Source organism: Chiloscyllium punctatum, chromosome 19, assembly GCF_047496795.1.
Source record: "Chiloscyllium punctatum isolate Juve2018m chromosome 19, sChiPun1.3, whole genome shotgun sequence".
Classification (NCBI taxonomy): domain Eukaryota; kingdom Metazoa; phylum Chordata; class Chondrichthyes; order Orectolobiformes; family Hemiscylliidae; genus Chiloscyllium; species Chiloscyllium punctatum.
In genome coordinates this window covers 74848000-74871063 of record NC_092757.1, presented here as the reverse complement: position 1 = coordinate 74871063, position 23064 = coordinate 74848000, and the positions used below count along the sequence as shown (strand labels likewise).

General features: G+C 42.4%; 1 protein-coding gene across 5 annotated transcripts in view; it reads left to right on the top strand.

The window, feature by feature from the left end:
* sez6b (seizure related 6 homolog b) overlaps positions 1 to 23064 on the top strand; it is a 904580-nt gene that overhangs the window by 379316 nt on the left and 502200 nt on the right. Inside the window, exon 1 of one of the 5 annotated variants that reach the window (XM_072589688.1) lies at positions 11589 to 11610. The exons of the other annotated variants lie outside the window; for them this stretch is intronic. Coding sequence (XP_072445789.1) covers positions 11604 to 11610 — 7 coding nt within the window. The 5' untranslated portion in view covers positions 11589 to 11603. Of the gene's footprint in view, positions 1 to 11588; positions 11611 to 23064 lie in introns of those variants that run through there. 5 annotated transcript variants of the gene reach the window in all.

Sequence of the window (23064 nt, the reverse complement as noted above, 5' to 3'; positions counted from 1 at the left end):
CCTGAACAGGGCCTGGACTGGTAACGGGCATAGCCCTGGACTGACTGTGTTGGGAACTCCTGAGCGAAGGCTATCCCTCATTGACTTGACTGAGCCCTGCAAACAAGTATGGCAAGCTTTCTGTCTGCAGTAAGACCGCAATGATTTAAGCCTGATATATCTGGCTGAGGAGGCAAAGTGCAAAAAGGGCAAGGGAATGCAAGGCAGGGAATCCTGTGGCTTTAGGCAGGCTCAGAGTGGGTGAGGGTGATAGCAGCAAGCAAAGAATCTGGAGATGCGGCCTGGTCCAGTTGATGAACTGGGTGCATGTCCCTTTGTACACAGTATCCTTGCAGCAGCATTACAATGAAAATTCAAAGAGCGTGATGCTGGAAAAGCACAGCTGGTCAGGCAGCATCCGAGGAGCTGTCTGACTGGCTGTGCTTTTCCAGCACCACCCTCTTTGACTTTGATCTCCGGCATCAGCAATGCTCACTTTCTTACAATGATAGTTGCTAGTGCAGCATTGAAGTGTCGAAATGTCCTGTAATGGATCAGAGACGTGTTATGAGTGTTGTTCAAAGCTGGCACTTGTCAGAATCCAATGCCGAGGGTGTGTGTGGGTGTGGCATGTGCCCATAGAGCCTGCCCCAAGTGCCCAGTTTTCAACATGGAGGTCGTTTGGAGCAAGTGGTGAACTGTATCTGCCAGGTCTTTCCTCTGATTCCCTTGTTGTGTTTTCCTGACATTAACCTTGTTTGGTAAGGTGGGAGTCTGAATATTGATGAGGTGAGTTGGGCTTTTAACAAGATGGTTAATAAACAGTAATCCCTGTCAATTCTCAGCTCAGCACTGCCTGTGAAAGTTGCTGTTTATGAGATGATTTCGATGTTGCGATGGGTCTCACTGCACTTGTTGCTTGATTGTACCACGGATCTCACCACAGCCCATGTTGCTTGGGGGTCTATAAGATTCTTCCTGTGGTTTTAATGGATGTGAGTAGGAAGGACATTTTAGGGTCAATATAACAAGTGCCAGAATTGTGCACTGTCTGGTTCATTCAAAAGGCTTAATGGAATGTAATCTGAATGATAGCTGACATGAAAATTGGAAACAACTAAATTAGTATGCTGGAGAGTGAGGCTCTAAAGATATAGTTACTGTGCTTTGTTTACAGTGAAACTTTACACTGTGTCTGGCTCATTCTGTCCCTGAACTGTGCAGGTTTAGAGTTAACATTAAAGGTTGGAATTTCCCATTGATGAAGTCAAGGTTGGATAATTAAAGTTCCTACACCTGTTGTTGGACTCCATCATTACCTGCCCCTGCCATCACATAACTCTTGTACTCACATCAGTGAAGTTAAAATACAAATGCTGTAACAACACCACATTTAGACTTTTGGCAAATATGTCAATGTGGACAGATTATGCCCGTGGAACATAAGTGATTCTGGTTTAATTGCATCTAATTAAACAAAAATTGAACTATATTATGATAAATAGAAAGATTTTTGGTAAGACAGGCTGCCAGAATATAGCTTCTTGAGAATAATTTTTTTTTAAACCAACCATCTGTTCCTATTTTTTTCAGTTGAATATGTAAATCTGCAGCTTGCAATGGAGGTTCCTCTGACCACAGTCTGTCTCTTGCACTTTCTGCTTTGCTAGTTTAGTCACTGACATATTAAAATGGAGGAATGGACCTCATTGAAGGAAGTACGTTCACAATATTCACATTAGGACAGACATGTACTTTGCAAGAAGATGTGCCATTCTGCACATTGTTAAAGCAAGCTCCATTCTGCATATCACCGTGTAGAGAAAGTCAAAATAAATGTTTGGTTTCTCTAAAACGTTACCCTGAGTAACCAATTATTTGTCAGTGTCTTGCTTCATTGATCCTGGCAACAATAGATGTCGCTGAGAAAACCAGAGAGGAAGAAGAGCTGGAACACAAATATTAGAAGCAATTGTGCACACGCCACACAGTAGCCTGCTGTTCTGGAAGTTAGACATGGCATGATCATTTCCCTCTCTTATGATATTTCCCAAAAGTCTATTGCCATAGCAATTGAGGAGAATGACATAAACCAGTGTCAGGTCTCCCAGTGAGGACCAATTTTCACTTTGTATAAGTGAATGGGGATTGAATGAATTAAAATCTCATCCTCAGCTTCACATCTCTTGTCTTTTGTCTCATCTCGATTAGACATTTTTAACAGGCTCATCAGACTGAATCTATTATGCAAGACTTCTCTTTAAACTTAATTGCTAGCCCTTTGAGAATTCTTCCATTTATAATAACTTCCTTCACTTACTATCGAGGTTAGAATATTTTATTTTGTCATATTTTCAAAGCACTTTCTGTACGTGGACCAGCAAAATAAATGCGACCTTGCAAACATGACATTAAGCAACTGGGTAAATAATATGTTACGTTTTCAAATTTATAAAGTTTGAGATACAGTACAAAATGGTCAGATAACTTTACAATGATTCCACTACAGCAGTAGCTTGTGCAAATTCAGTCAGCTCTCTGAAGGAATAATTGAAGGGCTACTTTAATAATGTGTAATATACACAGCTATATAGCAGGTCTGCGAGAATGTACTCTCAACATGATTCTTTCAGTCTGCTCATCAGTGAGGTCAATAGAATCTTGTGCACTTCTGGTGTTGAGCTATCAGTATGTACACTTTTGTGGGGCTTTCGCTGTAATCACTGCAGCTCAGTAAAATATCCAGATGTACAGAGTTGCCATGGAGATCTGCGAGGTTTCAGGTGACCTCGAGAGGAAAATATACCTTATTCAGTGGTTGTTTTTCAGCACATTTCTAAACTAATGGCAAGATGTGAAAAGTGTCTCACTACAGAAAGAAGTTATTTTAAAATTAACTGTTTTATTTATAATAGGTTGCGATATTTCACTGAACCCTGGAAAATGAACACATTCTTTCATAAAAATTGCTTCTGTGCTTTTTTATAATAGTAATCTTAATAATGGACCACCCGATAGTGTTGTTCGTTGGCAGTGTGAGAATTGTAGGTTCTGATGAGTTTTGCAACTGTAACTGCATGACAGGGTTTCTCCATAACTGGCTTAGAACATAGAACATAGAACATAGAAAAATACAGCACAGTACAGGCCCTTCAGCCCTCGATGTTGCGCTGACCGAAGCCTACCTAACCTACACTAGCCCAATAACCTCCATATGCTTGTCCAATGCCCGCTTAAATGACCATAAAGAGGGAGAGTTCCACCACTGCTACTGGCAGGGCATTCCATGAACTCACAACCCGCTGAGTAAAAAATCTACCCCTAACATCTGTTCTATACCTACCATCCCTTAATTTAAAGCTGTGTCCCCTAGTAACAGCTGACTTCATTAGCGGAAAAAGGTTCTCACTGTCAACCCTATCTAAACCCCTAATCATCTTGTACACCTCTATCAAATCTCCCCTAAACCTTCTTTTCTCCAATGAGAAAAGCCCCAAGTGCCTCAGCCTTTCCTCATACGATCTTCCTACCATGCCAGGCAACATCCTGGTAAACCTCCTCTGCACTCGTTCCAATGCCTCCACATCCTTCCTATAGTATGGCGACCAAAACTGCACACAATATTCCAGATGCGGCCGCACCAGAGTCTTATACAACTGCAACATGACCTCAGGACTCTGGAACTCAATTCCTCTACCAATAAAGCCCAGTACACCATATGCCTTCTTCACAGCACTATTTACCTGGGTGGCAACTTTCAATGATCTGTGTACATGGACACCAAGATCCCTCTGCTCATCCACACTACCAAGTAGTCTACCATTAGCCCAGTAATCCATCTTCTTGTTACTCCTACCAAAGTGAATGACTTCACACTTAGCTACATTGAATTCCATTTGCCACCTTACTGCCCAGCTCTGCAACTTATCTATATCCCTCTGTAACCTGCCACATCCTTCTTCGCTGTCCACAACTCCACCGACTTTCGTGTCATCCGCAAACTTGCTCACCCAGCCTTCAAGTCCCTCCTCCAGGTCATTTATAAAAATGACAAACAGCAATGGTCCCAAAACATATCCTTGTGGAACACCGCTAGTAACTGCACTCCAAGATGAACCTATACCATCAACTACTACCCTCTGTCTCCTTCCAGCCAGCCAATTCCTAATCCAAACCTCTAATGCACCCTCAATGCCATACCTCCGTAGTTTTTGCATTAGCCTGCCATGGGGTACCTTATCGAACGCCTTGCTAAAATCCATATACACCACATCTACTGCTTTACCCTCGTCCACCTCCTTGGTCACCTTCTCAAAGAATTCAATAAGGTTTGTGAGGCACGACCTGCCCTTCACAAAACCATGCTGACTATCCTTGATCACATTATTCCTATCCAGATGTTCATAAATCCTATCCCTTACAATTCTCTCTAAGACTTTGCCCACAACAGAAGTGAGACTCACTGGCCTATAGTTACTTGTGCTATCCCTGCTCCCCTTCTTGAACAAGGGGACCACATTCGCTATCCTCCAGTCTTCTGGCACTATTCCCGTAGACAACGACGACATAAAAATCAAGGCCAATGGCTACGCTATCTCCTCCCTAGCTTCCCAGAGGATCCTAGGATAAATGCCATCAGGCCCAGGGGACTTAACTATTTTCATCCTTTCCAGTATTCCCCAGACCTCTTCCCTACGTACCTCAAGGCCATCCATTCTAATCACTTGTGACTCAATATTCACATCAGCAACAATGTCCTGTTCCTGAGTGAATACTGACGAAAAGTATTGATTTAGTGTCTCACCAATCTCCTCCGCCTCCACACACAACTTCCCACTACTATCCTTGACTGGACCTATTCCTACCCTAGTCATCCTTTTCTTCCTGACATACCTATAGAAAGCCTTTGGGTTTTCCCTAATCCTACCAACTAAGGACTTTTCATGTCCCCTTCTCGCTGCTCTTAGCTCTCTCTTTAGATCCTTCCTGGCTACCTTATAACTCTCAATCGCCCCAACTGAACCTTCACGCCTCATCTTTACATAGGCTGCCCTCTTCCCTTTCACAAGGGATTCCAATTCCTAATTAAACCACGGCTCCCTCGCAAGACCCTTTACTCCCTGCCTGACTGGTATATACTTATCAAGGACACCCATTAGCTGTTCCTTGATCAATCTCCACATATCATTTGTGTTCTTCCCTTGAAGCCTATTTTTCCAATCCACGCATCCTAAGTCATGCCTCACCGCATCATAATTTCCCTGCCCCCAGCTATAACTGTTGTCCTGCAGTGCACACTTATCCCTCTCTATCACTAGAGTAAAAGTCACCGAGTTGTGGTCACTGACCCCGAAGTGCTCACCTACCTCCAAGTCTAACACCTGGCCTGGTTCATTACCTAGAACCAAATCCAGTATGGCCTCACCTCTTGTTGGCCTGTCTACATATTGTGTCAGGAAACCCTCCTGCACACATTGGACAAACACCGACCCATCTAACGAACTCGAGCTATAGCTTTCCCAGTCAATATCTGGGAAGTTGAAGTCCCCCATAACAACCACCCTGCTACTTTCACTCTTCTCCTGAATCATCCTCGCAATACTTTCCTCTACTTCTCTCGGACTATTAGGAGGCCTGTAGAAAACTCCTAACAGGGTGACCTCGCCTTTCCTTTCTAACCTCCGCCCAAACTACCTCAGATGGCAAGTCTTCCTCCATCACCCTTTCTACTGCTGTAATACTATCCTTGACAAGCAATGCCACACCTCCCCCTCTTTTATCCCCATCTCTGACCCTATTAAAACATTTAAACCCTGGAACCTGCAACAGCCATTCCTGTCCCTGTTCTAACCACGTCTCTGTAATGGCCACAACATCGAAGTCCCAGGTACCAACCCATGCTGCAAGCTCACCTACCTTATTTCTTATACTTCTGGCATTGAAGTATACACACTTCAAGCCACCTTCCTGTTTACAGGCACCCTCCTTCGAGATCGATGCCATGTTCCTAACCTCCCTACACTCAAGGTCCTGTACCCTAAAGCTACAGTCCAGGTTCCCATGCCCTGCAGAGCTAGTTTAAACCCTCCCAAAAAGCACTAGCAAACCTCCCCCCAAGGATGCTGGTGCCCCTCAGGTTCAGGTGGAGACCATCCTGTTTATAGAGGTCCCACCTTCCCCAGAAAGAACCCCAATTGTCCAGAAACCAGAATCCCTCCCTCCTGCACCATCCCTGTAGCCACACATTTAACTCTTCTCTCTCCCTATTCCTCGACTCTCTATCACGTGGCACGGGTAACAAACCAGAGACAACAACTCTGTTCGTTCTAGCTCTGAGCTTCCAACCTAGCTCCCTGAAAGCCTGTCTAACATCCTCACCCCTCTTCCTACCTATGTCGTTGGTGCCGACGTGGACCACGATCTGGGGCTGCTCCCCCTCCCCCTTAAGGACCCGGAAAACACGATCAGAGACATCACGTACCCTTGCACCTGGGAGGCAACATACCAATCGTGAGTCTCTGTCGCCCCCCCCCCAAAACCGCCTGTCTGTGCCCCTCACTATTGAGTCCCCAATAACTATCGCTCTACCTTTCTCCACCCTTCCCTTCTGAACAACGGGGACAGGCTCCGTGCCAGAGGCCTGAACCTCGTTGCTTACCCCTGGTAAGTCATCCCCCCCACAAGTATCCAAAACGGTATACTTGTTCTTGAGGGGAATGACCGCAGGGGGTCCCTGCTCTGGCTGCTTCCTCCCAGTCTCCCTCACTGTCACCCATCTGTCTATAACTTTCGGAGTAACTACTTCCCTAAAGCTCTGATCTTTGACCACCTCTGCCTTCCGAATGATCCGCAGTTCATCCAACTCCAGCTCCAGTTCCCTAACACGGTCTTGGAGGAGCTGGAGATGGATGCACTTCTTGCAAGTGTAATCAGGAGGGACGCTAATGGCTTCCCTCACCTCATACATGTTGCAGGAGGAACATTTCACTGCCTTCGCTGCCATCCCTCTAAAAGGTAAACTTTAAAAACTAGATAGAAAGAAACAAACAAGCAAAATGCAGCACTTACCTGCATATCACAACGGGTCGTATTATTAGGTTAGAGTAGGAGGGTGGGTGGGAGGCTCTACCCCTGTAGTGCCTTGGGTTCCTCACCTGCGCGCTTTTATAAGAAAAAAAACCTTCCCAGGTAAGCTAGCACGACACCAGCTTCCGGGTCCGCTAGGCGCTTAAAAAAAACTTTAAATTTTAGCCGTTAAAAAAACAATAGTGGGTGGCACAGTGGTTAGCACTGCTGCCTCACAGAGCCAGAGACCCGGGTTCAATTCCCGCCTCAGGCGACTGTCTGTGTGGAGTTTGCACGTTCTCCCCGTGTCTGCGTGGGTTTCCTCCAGTGCTCCAGTTTCCTCCCACATTCCAAAAAAAATGTGCAGGTTAGGTGAATTGGCCATGCTAAATTGCCCGTAGTGTTAGGTAAGGGGTAGATGTAGGGGTATGGGTCTGAGTGGGTTGCTCTTCAGAGGGTCGGTGTGGACTTGGGCCGAAGGGCCTGTTTCCACACTGTCAGTAATCTAATCTAATCTAATCTATACCGCGACTTAAAAAAAACACCACCAGACAGTTGTTACCTGCTCTGCCGAGAGAGTGAGGCCTAAGGCTTGGAGCTGCGCGCTTTTATAAGAAAAAAAACCTTCCCAGGTAAGCTAGCGCTTGGTACAGGATTGCTGTTGGGCAAAAAAAAACAAAATTTCAACAGCAACAGAACTTGTTGCCCACAATGTTGCATGTGGCTGTCAGCAAAATTCCTCATCATTTGAGAGGCTTGCTGCCACTATCCTCTTGATCTGGTGTCATGCAGGTAAATTACTTGCCCATCTAATGAGTTGAGGCTTCAGAGTTAAACAAGATGTAGTTTATTGCCTTTTGGCAGCTAAGTGCAAGTTACACTGATATGATTGACACTGTTACAGAGACTGTGAGGAGGATCCTGATTTTCGGTCTCACTTCAAAGCTTTTCTACCACTAAGTCCATATGGCACCATCATAGTGAGCGGTACTGAAGACACTACTTTGTATTAGCATCTTGGAGAATGCCTTTAAACTTAAGTGGGATGCCTCCTGGACTCTAAAGTTGCAGTGCTGTCTGTGTTTTCAACCATGGTTCACAACCCGATAGCAAGATACCACTTGCTCCAGTATTAAGCTTCAGATAAATGATATATCCATTGACATAAATATCCAAAAAGCTCAGCCTAGAATCTTTTCGTCCCTGGGAATACTTTACATGTTTCTTTTATTTTAAACTCTTCTATCAAATTAACCTCATTGTACGGACAGCTTATGTTTTTCTTAGACTGTGACCTACGTTGGCATACTGTTTGAAAGTGATTTAGAGTCATAGAGGAAACAGACCCTTTGACCCAACTGGTCCATGCCAACAAGATATCCTAACCTAAGCTAGTACCACCTACCAGCACGCAGCCCGTATCCCTCTAAACCCTTCATATATTTATCCAGATGCCTTTTAAATGTTGTAACTGTACCAGCCTCCACCACTTCCTCTGGCAGTTCATTTCACACATGTACCACCCTCTGCATGAAAAAGTCGCCCCTAAGGTCTCTTTTATATCATTTCCCTCTCATCTTAAACCTATGCTGCCTAGTTCTGGACTCCCCTACCCCAAGGAAGAGAATTTGTCTATTTACCCCATCCATGCTCCTCATGGTTCTATAAACTTCTATAAGGTCACCCCTCAGCCTCCGACACTCCCTTTATTTGTGGACACCTTTCCCCGATCCAAATGAATTGTGTTTTACAAGGAGCCAAGGCAACTAATCTTTCTTGTGTTCACAAAAGAGTAAGTGTTTTAGTTACTAGATATTAGAATAAATAAATAAGGTAACATATACACTCAGATTAGAAACTGGCAAATCTGAAAAAAAGGTAAAAGTTTCATGGAGAAGAAACAATGGGACACTATGGTTGTTATGTTGGGTGATACCACTAGCATGGACGTTAGGAGGTGAGCGTTTGGTTTTGACAGGTCAGCTGAAAGGCCCTTGTCATGTTTCAACTAACGTTTCATTTATCGCACTCAGAGTGAAAGAATATTTATTGTCCTTACCTGCAGTGTTAGGGTGTTTCGCATTATGAGGTCATGGCCTTTGTTGAAGTTGTGGCTCTGGATGTGCATCGATGGGAACTTTTCCAATTGTTGAATCTTCATCACCTTGAACAGATGCTCATGGATTTGTGGTCTGACTGATTTTGTGAGTTGAGCCTCAAAGAGCTTTATTAACATTCTCTTCCCACCCATTCCAAATAATGGTCGCACTCACTGATTCAAAGCTCCTAAAAAATACTGTCAGCTGTGATTTTTCCAACAACTGGGCGAAATGTTAATAATGTTGAATCTTACTGTTTTTCTTTGCTGCTCATATCTTATGGCTTTCTGCCGGGGTGGGGGGGGGGGGGGGAGGGGGGGCGTTCACTTGATAAGGATTGCCAACTTCAGTCTTGGATCATGTATTTTTACAGAATGAAGTAGAATGAAAATACATTTGCATAAATACATAAATAAACTTAAGCCTCGAGTCCAGGGGAGAGGAACACATCATTTTGCATCTAACTTTCTGCCAAAGTTTCCAAACACACATGATTTGGTTAAGCTTAGTTTCTTGCATCCAATGTTGTGAAATTCTGGATCTTGTGCTGAGCAATGGAAAAGAAGAGTACTCCAGTGACCTCAAAACCACCTGAAAAGACGCAGTGATCATTGATGCAGACATCTCCTCTCCCAATAGCAGTTTAAATCTGTCACCTCGTCAGAGAAATGTCTTGGCATCGAGCACAGTGATGTTAGCCAACCACGTTGAAGCACTCATATGCACAACAAACCAGGAAGATAAAAACACTTCAAACACTTGAGACCTTCAATACTTTACGATAAAATGATAATTACAATTGGAGTGAAATAGATGCCAATTAAGAAACTTGCCAATTTTTTTAAAAGGTGTAATCTTTTTCATTACAGTCGAGACATTCCTCAAGTACAAAATAAAATTTCATATCAAGTAAGGATGAGGGTTTATAAAATTACTACCTTGTTAAAAAACCCAGTTACATCTTATTAAATGAGCCATAACTTTCTTTTTTAAATAGCGAGAGGAATTTGAGTGAAAGTTTGTACCTTTTTATACATTTACCATTGATTTCTGTCTGTGAGTTTGGTTAGGGAGGGAAGAGCACAAGGGCATATAAGCACAGGGTGGTTGAATGTAAAACAAGATCTATTATTATAATTTGGAAATTGTAAATACATATGCCGTATTATTACTGGACCCTTCATTGTGTGTGTTTGCAACAGTCAGAACTGAAGGTAGAGGACAAATACATATAAATAGTAATGTCACAAGGGATTCTGCTTGTTTTTTATTGAATGGATTTCTAGGATCAATTTGGATGTAAATGATATTGTCAGATCCCTACATGATAACTATTAATGAGGTTTCTACCTGTTTTGTAAGCAAAAGTAAAATGGTGCCTTCTTGGGAACTGAACAACTTGGGTTCAACCAGTCCACTTGCCAAATTGTTTTGAACCCCTCCCACATACTGTTTCCGCCAGCTGAGGGAAAAGTTCAAAATGTTTTAATATACTTTCATAGTTTGCACTGTGAAACTGGTTGCTACATTCTTTATTAATGTATGTTCCCTATGGAGGTACCAGGCTATAACATCTCTGTTAGTGGAATCATTGCCACTGGCCACCTAGTATATAGTGCTGCTTCATGCTGATAACAAACCGGCCTTGTAAATCATAGGAAGCCATGGGATGATCTCCTGTCGCTGCTGTATGTTGCAATACCGTAAACCAGTTTTGCTAGAAATACATTATCTGGAAGGAATTTTTTTTTATATGGTGATGTCTTAATTAGTTCCTCCTCACTGTGGTGTGGCATCCCAACCCCTGAAACAGCAAGAAAAATCTAACTATCAGAAAAAAAAGACTTTAAAATATCCATCACAACCCGGTGGCACAGTGGTTAGCACTGGTACCTCACAGCGCCAGAGACCCAGGTTCAATTCCCATCTCAGGTGACTCTCTGTATGGAGTTTGCACATTTTCCCCATGTCTGCGTGGGTTTCCTTCAGGTGCTCTGGTTTCCTCCCAAAATCCAAAAATGTGCAGGTTAGGTGAATTGGCCATGCTAAATTGCCCATAGTGTTAGGTGAAGGGGTAAACGTAGGGGAATGGGTCTGGGTAGGTTACACTTCGGTGGGTCGGTGTGGACTTGTTGGGCCGAAGGGCCTGTTTCCACACTGTAAGTAATCTAATCTAATCAATCCAAATTTGTGAAGCGATAGGTCAGAATATAACTGTACCAATTTCGACCTCACAACTTTACTTGGAGCCATGCTGATTGTTTTTAAATGTTGCTGTCTTAACAAGACCCAGGTCTGTAAGCACCCAACATGTGATTTTATTAATGATTATCCATTATAGGAGACTCGGGATGTTGCTGTTCACATCCTTACACCTGAAGCTTACTTCAGATCCACGCAGAGAATGTAGCCGACTTTTCACTGATTCATCTCGTGCTGGTCTTTCAAAGTTCTGTCAGAATGAGAGGTCAGGTCATTTGTTTGAGTTGGATTTGAATAAAAGGTTTCAAAGATATAAGAACAAAGCCTCAGTGTGCAGGATTGAAATGTTTTACATCCAGTCCCATTGTATGCATATTTTAAAATTTATTCTCTACAAGTCATTGAGGAAATGTGGACAAGTGTCGAAGGACATGTAGCAAAGAACAACGAACTTAGTAGTGGGTTTTTTTTAAACAATAATCTCAATGCATTCAGTGCTATTTTGGTCCGATCTAACAGGGAAATGAAAAGGAGAACATTTCATTAAGTGGACATTGAATTCAATCCCAGAAAGAGCTTGTAATGATTGAAGTTCTTGCCTCAAAAGGTAGAATTAGAATCTAGTGTTAATTAGTGATTGAATACTTGAATATAATTTACAATATTTTATTGATGGTCAGTCATTTAATATCTCATGGTAAGCTTTATTAGTAGCTTAACATAAACAGACTCTAGTCCAACTGGCACAAATGTTATTTCTCTCTGGCTCTGGCTGGAACTAGAGGTTCTAACTTCTAATCCTGTAATTACCTTATTTGTTGATGTACCATTTCTGTTAAAATTTGTTGTCCTTTCCTGTCCTACTTTGTTTGTTGTTAACCACATCACTAACTTCTAACTAAGTTTTAACTTCTTGCCCAAATCCAAGTTGATGTGAGCCAAGAGTACACAGTTGTTCCAAAACAGCAGACTGGGTATTTCTACATGAAAAACATTAAAATTCAGGATATGGTGTCCTGCAGCAAAATTACAAGACAGATGATATTCTTAACATACTAGTAAAGGCACTGTACAATATATTACGGCCTGCAGTTTCCAAGAAATGGATTGCCAATCTGTTCCTATTTTTATGCTTAATGAACTCCACATTTCTGATCCTCGCATCCAGTCCCAGCTTTTTCAGCATTGCAAAATGGATTTTCCTTGCTGAGTGTTTGCTTTTCAGCGACCTATACATTTGTTATACAGTTTGAATTGTTTCTTTAAATGTTTCCCACTACTCATTTACAGTTATACCTTTTTAGTCTATTGACCGAATTTAATCTTTGTCAGTTCTCCTCTCATATCTATGAAATTAAATTTGTTTCTATTTAACATTCTTCTTTGTATTTGGAGTGCTCTACTTTAAAAATTAACATGGAATTCAATGGTATTATGTTCACTATTTCCCAGAGGCTCTTTTACTACTGCATTAATTATTTCTGCTTCATTACTCAATGCTGGTTCCAAGATAACTTTATCCCTAATCATTTTCACAAAATATTATTCCAAGAAAGCTGTCACAAAAACATTCCATAAGCTCATCTTCTAAAACACAGTTGTCAATTTGATTACATTAAGGCTAAAGTCCACCACAACTATTACATTGTATTTGTTACAAGCTCCTACAATTTCCTGTTTAATGCTTTATTCAGTGTTATAATTATTGTTAGGGGGCCTGTAAACTATTCCCACTGGTGCTTTGTGACTTTTGCTATTCCTAACTTCCACCCATACTGATTCTAATTCACAATCTTATGAGACCCGATCCCTGCTTGCTAGTGCCTTTGTCATGCTTAACCATCAGGGCTAACCCTCCTCCTTTCTCCCCTGCCAGTCTTTCTGAAATATTTTCTACCCCAGAATATTTATCTGCCCCGATTACCTTGTAATCATGTCTCTGTAATGACAGTTAGCTCTATTTTACCATTTGTTCATCTATCTTATTGCAGCTGCTCAATGCATTTTAAAAAGTGAATTTAATTTATTTTTAATGTCTCTATCCTGTAATTACCTTATTTGCTGATGTAATATTTCTGTTTAAAATTTGTTGTTCTTTCCTATCCCGCTTTATTTGTCGTTAACCACATCACAATGCTGCTGAGATGCTTTGGCCTTTCTCTTTGAATATCTGTATTTCCATTCGACCAAGCCCTGTTAGTGTAAAATCCTAACCATAGCCCTAATTGTATAATTGGCTGGGTTACCGGTCCCAGTACTGGTGCCAGTGCATCTTGAATCAAAACTCTTCCTTCCCATACTACTCTTGGAATCTTGCATTGAACTCTCTGTTCTGTTTAACCTTGAGCAATTGGCAGATAGCTCAGGTAACAATTCAGAGATTATTCCTTTTTAATGTTCTGCATTTTAGTTCTAGGTACGTTGCTGGTTCTCACATTGACCATGACAACTGGAAATGTCCATTCCATTGTAAGTTCATCTCCAGCAGCCATGAGGTGATGTTTTTAACTCTGGTACCTGCTGGCATCATAACTTTTGGCATTCCTGATCACAGCGACAGAGGACAGTATCTGTTCCCTTCACTATCTTGTCCACTATCACTATCACATTCTTTCTCATGGCCAAAACATGAATGGCTTCCTTCACCCTGATGCCAGGTCAGGCCATCCTCCATACAGTCCTTTTCCTCATTCACTCAGGAAACCAGTGCCTTGTACCCATTAGAGGCTCTCCATCACTGGTTCTCCATATCTGATTGACTCACAGTCAAACCCTCCTGTTTCTGCCTAAAGTTTAACTTGTAAGGTTTTGGGTAATCTAACGGGTCTGACTGCTTCTTGGAGCTAAATCCAGGTAGTTTACTCTCCCTGATGCTATCATGATGTTTGCAACTCAGGCTGCTGCTCAGTAAGCTGCAGCCACTGTCAGTAAAAATGGTTGTCTGCACTGCGCTGAGAATCACAGATTCCCACATACTGCAGTCACAGTACACCGCCAGCTTGACATTTCTCACCAAATCTGATAAATGAACTAGTTTCTTACTTTATCCAGCTAAATTAATATAGTAGGAATATAAATTTACCTTGCTTTGAGATAAAGAAAAAAATAAAGCCTACTGACAAATGGAGGCTGATACAAATATTCAATGTTCAGGCAGCCCTTTTCCTGTGCGCTGAACTCCCACATGGACCAATTTCATTATTACACAATCTTTCTCATTCTGACCATGCTCCTCTTACTGAAGATGGTATGGCACTAACTCCAGTATTCTGGTTTAAATGTCCCCTTGCTTGTCTAAAATGTTCTATTTCCCAAATATTTCATTGTGGAAACAATAGTATCTGCAATTATTTGTTATCCCATGGCTAGCATGAGTTTGTTCACTGTTTACAATGCCTTGCTGACTCCTGTGTTCACCCTGATCCTTTGGCTCCCAACATTCCTCTCCTCCCTTCCTCTGACCGTGTTCAAACCTTGTCCCCGCCACCCAAGCCATCCCACCCACTTGACCATACAACAAGCTCAAGCAGCAATCCCCAATCCCAAACAGACTATTCAGACACTGTCTGGACAGGAGTGGACAAGTCCAGAAGGTGAGTTGAGAGCGAGTGAAGTGTGATACGGCCTAGTGGTAATTGGGAGGGTGCTGAGCATTGTTTGTGCTATAGGAATGTTGGGAGAGACACAAGGGTTGCCACAGTCTGTTGGGAGTTGGGGTAGTAGGAGGCTTTGAGCACTGTCTGTGATACAGGAGTGGGTAAGCACTGGCTGTAGAGTGAGTAGGAGCTGACCATTTTCCATGTGAGGGATGAATATTGTTGGTGCCAGAGTGCTTTGACACTCTAAGGGTTTTACTTGACAGCTGCAAGGAAAAGCACTGAAGTAAATCTGTGTCATAGCCTGGATTGGTATAGGGCCAATAGCCTTGGTACGAGTATGTGAACACGTTGTCCTCAGGATATCAGTGCAGTCTGGGGAGAGACAAAGTAGCGATTCTAAGTTTAAATGTCCTGTATAAGTACTGTGGATGAGCTTATGTGGGGACTTCTGTAGGTTAATGGGGTACATCAATGAAGTATGTTGACTGGAGGTCCTTCCCCATGTTGACAATTTGGATCCAAATCCAATATAACCCCACCATATGAAGTGGATGCCCTGTCAGCCCTCTTACTTCCAGGTCCCTAATGCTGCTGAAGCTGTACTTGCCATGTGCGTGATGTTTGCAATGCAATGTTAAACATCAGGAGTGAGAGAAAGCATTCCATGCTGTAGAAACGACTCTTTTCATTTTGATGAGTGTAAAACCTTACTTGAAAAGAGAACTACATAACTAAACACTAAGGCTGTGTAAAATAATCAAATGTCTGTGCCTTTTATAAATTAATTTGAAATCTCCATCAATCCTGAACAACATTTTCAGCTTCTGCATTTTTTAAACCAATATGCTATAGCCTTGGAGATGTATTAGAGCGACCGTATTAAATTGCCAGGGTTGACTGCCTGTATTACTGACTGCAATGTCAATTAACTTGCTTCACTATCTCTCATTACAATTTGCTCAGGAAAGAATCCCTAGATGAAGCAATTGGCTTTATTGACAGGATTCAGATCCTGTGCATTTCAAAGTTTCAGAGTACAGCCTGAGGCAGTTGTGAAAATTAGCTCAGAACATGCATCTACCTAAACCCACTCAGTTAGTAAGCATCCTATGAGTTGAACAGAATGAAATCATTTAAGGGCTCATAATGGGCACGATTTTCATTCCTGGTCCCAAACCTTATGACATTATGAAGCGCAGTCCAGAACCAACAAGTACTCATGGTAGGATACCAAGAATGATTGTACATGAGAAGGCCAGGTATTGGCTGCTCCAGGATCTCAGTCCCATTATGGGAGGGTGGAGAGCCAACAGATTGCTGATCGACGTTGGGAGAACGCAGCCATTCAGTCAGAGGTGGGACAACGAGAGGGTGCCCTCTCAGTACAGATCAATATTGAAAATATACACAACCACCTACAGTTGCTGTGCTGTCCACTGTGATTTAGCTTCAATAGGCAGCCCACCTGCTATCTGGAAAATTGTAGGCATGGTCAGGAGAGTACCTTCAGCAGGCCGTACAATTGGCATAATCAGCTACCTGCCAGTGTGACACAAGTTAGCAGCTTTGCCAAACCCATCCACCCACCTCCCACCCCTTTGCAGGGCAGCATCTTTCAAAGTAAACCAAGACAGCTTTGTATTGTCCCATGCTGGCAGGGACAAATGTGCTAGACCTGACCAGTCTACGCACTTATCATGGAGCAAGTGAGGGGAGGCTGGCTTCCCTGGCCTTGCCCCAATTGATCCTCTTAAGCGTTCATTATTTGCCCATTGAAGATGCACTCTCTGATGTGAATATGCCTTCAACAGGATGTTTTCCTTGATGTGCCAGTACTTATTATCTCCTGTAACAAAAGAAATGTGGCATAGATATTATGTTGAAAAGTCCAACAGAGTCATTATAGCGACCTATTGCATACAAATAGATTGCAACAGAGTAACGTCAAGCAGCGTGCTTTCCTTAGTGTGTCATGCTTCAAGTGGCCCCAGTGAAGAAGGAGGCGGCAATCCTTATACCCACAGGTCGATACTGTAATATCATGGGCCTATCTTCTAATGGAATACTCAAATCATGACCCATGAGATACAAAACATGTCCTGCCCGACCTCAATTTCCAAGCAGGAGTTGGATGGCGTTCACAAAATTGATCTGTCACTGGGATGTGGACTTTTCTTTTTTGCAAGGTAATGTACCTGATGAGACAATGCTTATGTTAACTCTTGTAACATATGATCTAGTTATGAATCACATTATACTGAGGGATTGAACAGATGTTTATTGCAGCTTCTGGTATATTTATGTACTGCAGTCACAGCACTTCAGAGTCTTACCTAATATTAAACTATACAGATACAGACCGGAGCAAGCTTCCATAAGTGTCCTGCTTCAAGTGGCCTCAGTTAAGATGAGACCTTTTATGTCGTCAGGTTACATGTTATGATGTGGTAGTGATATCACAGCATGTCCCTGAAAGCTGCTTTGCATGTTAGCTGTGAGACATGACGAAACAAAAGTCACCCTGCTCAGGTCATGGGGCAGCACGGCAGGATTGGTGGGATGGGGGTTGGGTAAGGTCACCTTTCCATGGTGCTCCCTGTAACGTCTTCCCCAATCTGCAGGTGCTCCTCCCCATACCCCACTCTTCCCAGCCTGCAACAACATAACATGGTCAGATTCTTGATCCTTCTCACTGTCTGGAAAGCACTGAAAAATGTTAAATCAGATAGATAGTGTAAAACTTGTGCAGCTGTGAACTTGTAACCTAGTGTGAGTCACCACCTTCAGGTAAGGCAAGGTAAGAGAAAGTGTCAGAGAACATATGCAAAGCTGCTTTCTTTCTGGAAGGCAGTGAATAATAAAAGTATAAATCAATATTAGGGGGTATGCTTGATATGGTTGCATCAAACTACCTCCATAAGCATGTAACAACAAACATTCATTGGTGTGCAACACTAGCAAAAAAACATTAATGCAGTAAGGTACCTGGTAGATTTTTCCACAATTTTGATTAAAATGATACAGATCAAAACTTTCAGGAGCGGGGATACTCACATTTACTTACCAAAGGGAAAAAAATGCAGCTTTTTCAATTCTAATGCATTTTCAGACAGTTGGGAAAGTTCAGTGTATGCTAGTTAGAGTCGTCATTAAAATAATTGATGCACTGGCCTGGTAAAATGAATAATGATCACTTTTGCATGTTTAGAGAGGAGAATAGATCATAAATCTGCTGCTTTGTTTTAATGTATTTGAGCTAATGTGCATTTAAAACATGCTTAATTTTATTTTTAAATTTAACAATTGGGTAAGTTACATAAATCATGTCAGAAATTGATGTGTGAATGACATTGAAGTTTGTTATACAGCTATTCAGGGATTTTATATATTTATGTAATTTATTCAAGCAAATGCACATATTGTAATTTCCACTTGTAACTGTACCCATTATGTTAATAACCACCTTGTGTATAATAGCCTGTCTATCTAGAAATGGGAGAGGATAGATGAAAAATGACAACAGCTAATCTAGTATGAGCATAACCTTTAAATTGTGAACTGAACTGCAGGTTCAAATGGCCTAAAGCTTGAGGAGGTCTGTCTGAAATGGTTTTACATCACATTCACCTTTAAATCTTGTGAACCATTTTTGAACTTATTATTTGTTTTCGATGCTCTCTACATTTCACCTTCCCACTCACCCTCACTGAGAAAAATGCAGTGATTATTGTGAAACCAGCAAAGGCAAATTATGGATCGTGGCATGTTCTATTGTAGCCATGAAACTTGGGTGGAATTTTACAGACCCCTGAATGACGTGGGCCACGGTGAGAAATCGATCTAAATCTGAAATAACGAGAGCTGCCTCAACAGCAGCAAACAGCTACATTTTCAAACTAAATTCCAGATGTCAAGGTGAGATTCTCGTCAGGCAGCGATGAGGTGCCGATTAAGAGAGATTTATGCTTAATACTGTTACATTAACTGCACATCTCACCTCATTAATAAACAGCTTTTTAAAAATTCACTCACATGGCTAGGCCAGCATTTATTGCCTATTTCTAAGAGTCCAGAGGGTAGTTAAGTGTCAAAGGGAGAGCGTTTGCTGAATGGAATCACTGCTGCACCAGTATTTGGAGATCCAGATAATGTTCTGAGGACTTTGCTTCAAATCCTTTCATAGCAGATGGTAAAATTTGGGTTCAGTAAAAATGTCTGAAATTAAGAGTCTAATGTTGACTGTGAGTCCATTGTTGATTGTCAGGTAAAACCTGTCTTTAGGGTAGGAAACTGCCATCCTTACTTGGCCTGGCCTACATGTGACTCCAGACCCACAGCAATATTGATGACTCTTGACTGCCCACTGGGCACTTAGGGATGGGCACTGAATGCTGGCTTGACTATTGACTCCCAAATCCTGTGAATGAATGAAAGAAAAAAACCACATTGCTGTCAGTCTGGAGTCACATGTAAGCCAGATGGTGAATGGGTTCTTCTGACAATTGGTAATGGTTTCATGGTCATCATTACACACTTAATTTCAGATTCTTTATTAAATTCAAGTACCACCATCCACCATGATGGGATTTGAACCCAGGTCCCTGGAACTTTAGCTGAGTTTCTGGGTCAAATAGTTCTAATCATAATACCACTAGGCCATTGCCTTCACATTTCCCCATTGGATGTTTCCTATCCTGTAGTCTGCCCTGGAAGCTGAGAATTCTTGACATGTAAGTCACAGTGGGTACTTAGCGACCAACGCGACTTGTTCCTCCAGGCTGCCATCTTGGATGCCTGGCACCAGCATTTTGGTGCACTCTATACATTCCAGCAACACTGCTGCCCCTCCACATTTAACAGCTGCCAGCCTTTCAGGACCCTCATGGCACCTTTCCAATCTACTTTCGGGACATTTAGAGCTGCATTTTGGTTGCACCAGTCATGAGCATTGCAATGTTGCTGCAAGAATACATTGCATACAGAAACAGACACCCAGCTCACAGATTGGACCAGGCTGTATCTCATCACCTCTGGCTTGTTCCTTTAGTGCTCAGTCATCTTGAAGGCTCACAGTATCACTGCCTGGCATTGCCTTGCCATGCTATCTTTTCCCTGCAGCCCAGAGGTACCCAGATGATAATACTTGCCTTTTCATGCAGACATAAAGCCAGGAGGGTTGTCATGGTTGACAGCAGGTCTCAGTCAAGTCAAGGGAGAGACCTTCAGTCAGGGGGTCCTGGTGTGATAAGCCAGTAATCCCTTTTATGGAGTTAGATAAAACCGTCTTGGTGATGGTGCAGATATATGGTCAGAAGCACAACTCAGTATTAATTATGATAGAAAGGTTGCAAATAGTTTGGTTCAACCGCAGACAGTTTCTGGAGAAGAGAGCTGTAATTAATGGGTCAGGAATAGAGTTTGCGGTGGGATAAAGACAATAGCTTTGTTCTTCGTGATGAGTAGTTGGAGAAAATGTCTGCCCAACCCAAATTCTATGTTGGACAATTAGTTTGATAAATTTGAAATGGTAGAGAGAGTTAGATGGGGTAGGGTCACTACAGTATTTCAGTATGGCTATACATTCTCATTTGTCAGTTTCAAAACGGACAGAAAGGTTGATCAACCTCTTAGTGGATCTATTTCATAATGTCTGTAGCAATTGTTTTGACTTGTGTAAATTCACCAGGCAGATTTCCTTTGGTTACTTTTCCTCCTTTAAACAGTCTTTTATTATAATGTGACCCTTGATCACCAACAATATGCATTCACTATTGATTCACATGACATCCTTCATAATGGCATAGCCATTGCACGTATAACAGACATGTTTCATTGCTTGTTTATTTTGCAACATGTCGAGACATAGAGTCATAGAGATGTACAGCACGGAAACAGACCTTTCGGTCCAACTTGTCCATGGCAACCAGGTATCCTAAATCAATCTGGTCCCACAAGCCCTTCCTATTCATATGCCTTTTAAACGTTGCAATTATACTAGCCTCCACCACTTCCTCTGGCAGTTTGTTTCATACACGTACTGCCCTCTGTGTGACAAAGTAGCCCCTTAGGTCTCTTTTATATCTTTTCCCTCTCACCCTAAACCTGTGACCTCTAGCTCTGGACTTCCTCACCCCAGGGAACAGACTTTGTCTATTTATCCTATCCATGCCCCTCATGATTTTATAAACGTCCATAAGGTCATTGCTCAGCTTCCAAAACTCCAAGAAAAACAGCCCTAGCCTATTCAACCTCTCCATATACTCAAATCCTCCAACCTTGGCAACATCCTTGTAAATCTTTTCTGAACCCTTTCAAGTTTCACAATATCCTTCCAATAGGAAGGAGACGAGAATTGCACACAATATTCCAACAGTGGCCTAACCAGTGTCATGTACAGCCGCAACATGACCTCCCAACTCCTGTACTTAATACTCTGACCAATAAAGGAAAGCATACTTCACTATCCTATCTACCTGCGACTCTACTTTCAAGGAGCTATGAACCTGTACTCCAAGGTCTCTTTGTTCAGCAACACTCCTCAGGACCTTACCATTAAGTGTATAAATCCTGCTAAGATTTCCCAAAATGCAACACCTCACATTTATCGAAATTAAACTCCATCTGTCACTTCTCAGCCCATTGACCCATGTGATCAAGATTTCATTATAATCTGAGTTAAACTTCTTCGCTGTCCACTACACCTCCAATTTTGGTGTCATCAGCAAACTTACTAACTATACCTCTTATGCTCACATCCAAATCATTTATATAAATGTCAAAAGGTAGTGGACCCAGCACCGATCCATGTGGCATTCCCCTGGTCACAGGTCTCCAGTCTGAAAAACAACTCTGCACCACCACCCTCTGTCTTCTACCTTTGACCCAGTTCTGTGTCCAAATGGCTAGTTCTCCCTGTATTCCATGAGATCTAACCTTGCTAATCAGTCTCCCATGGAGAACCTTGTCGAGCGCCTTACTGAAGTCCATATAGGTCACATCTACTGCTCTGCCCTCATCAATCATCTTTTTTACTTCTTCGAAAAACTCAATCAAGTTTGTGAGAAATGTTTTCCCATGCATAAAGCCATGTTGACTATCCCTAATCGGTCCTTGCCTTTCCAAATACATGTACATCCTGTCCCTCAGGATTCTCCCTAACCACCGAGGTCAGGCTCACCGGTCTATCATTCCCTGGCTTGTCCTTACCATCCTTCTTAAAGAGTGGCACCGCATTTGCCAACCTCCCGTCTTCTGGCACCTCACCTGGGACTATCGATGATACAAATATCTCAGCAAGAGGCCCAGCAATCACTTCTCTAGCTTCCCACAGAGTTTTCAGGTACACCTGATCAGGTTCTGGGGATTTATCCATTTTTATACATTTCAAGATATCCATCACTTCCTCCTCTGTGATATGGACATTTTTCAAGATGTCACCATCTATTTCCCTACATTCCATACCTTCCATGTCCTTTTCCACCGTAAACACTGATGCAAAACACTCATTAAGTATCTTCCTCTATCTCCTGCAGTTCCACACAACAGCTACCTTGCTGATCTTTGAGGGGCCCTATTCTTTCCCTAATTGTTCTCCTTAACTCTATGAATGCTTAAAGTGGTTGCTTTAATTTTATTCATATGTATTAAGGACCAACCATTCGTAGGATGTCAACATCACTTATGAGGTAAGTATGTTGTGGTTCTGTTCGCCGAGCTGGGAATTTGTGTTGCAGACGTTTCGTCCCCTGTCTAGGTGACATCCTCAGTGCTTGGGAGCCTCCTGTGAAGCGCTTCTGTGATCTTTCCTCCGGCATTTATAGTGATTTGAATCTGCCGCTTCCGGTTGTCAGTTCCAGCTGTCCGTTGCAGTGGTCAGTTTATTGGGGACGAAACCTCTGCAACACAAATTCCCAGCTCGGTGAACAGAACCACAACAACGAGCACCTGAGCTACAAATCTTCTAATAAGCACATCAATCTGGACCCAATATACCAACCACTGCAGCGGACAGCTGGAACTGACAACCGGAAGCGGCAGATTCAAACCGCTACAAATGCCGGAGGAAAGATCACAGAAGCGCTTCACAGGAGGCTCCCAAGCACTGAGGATGTCACCTAGAC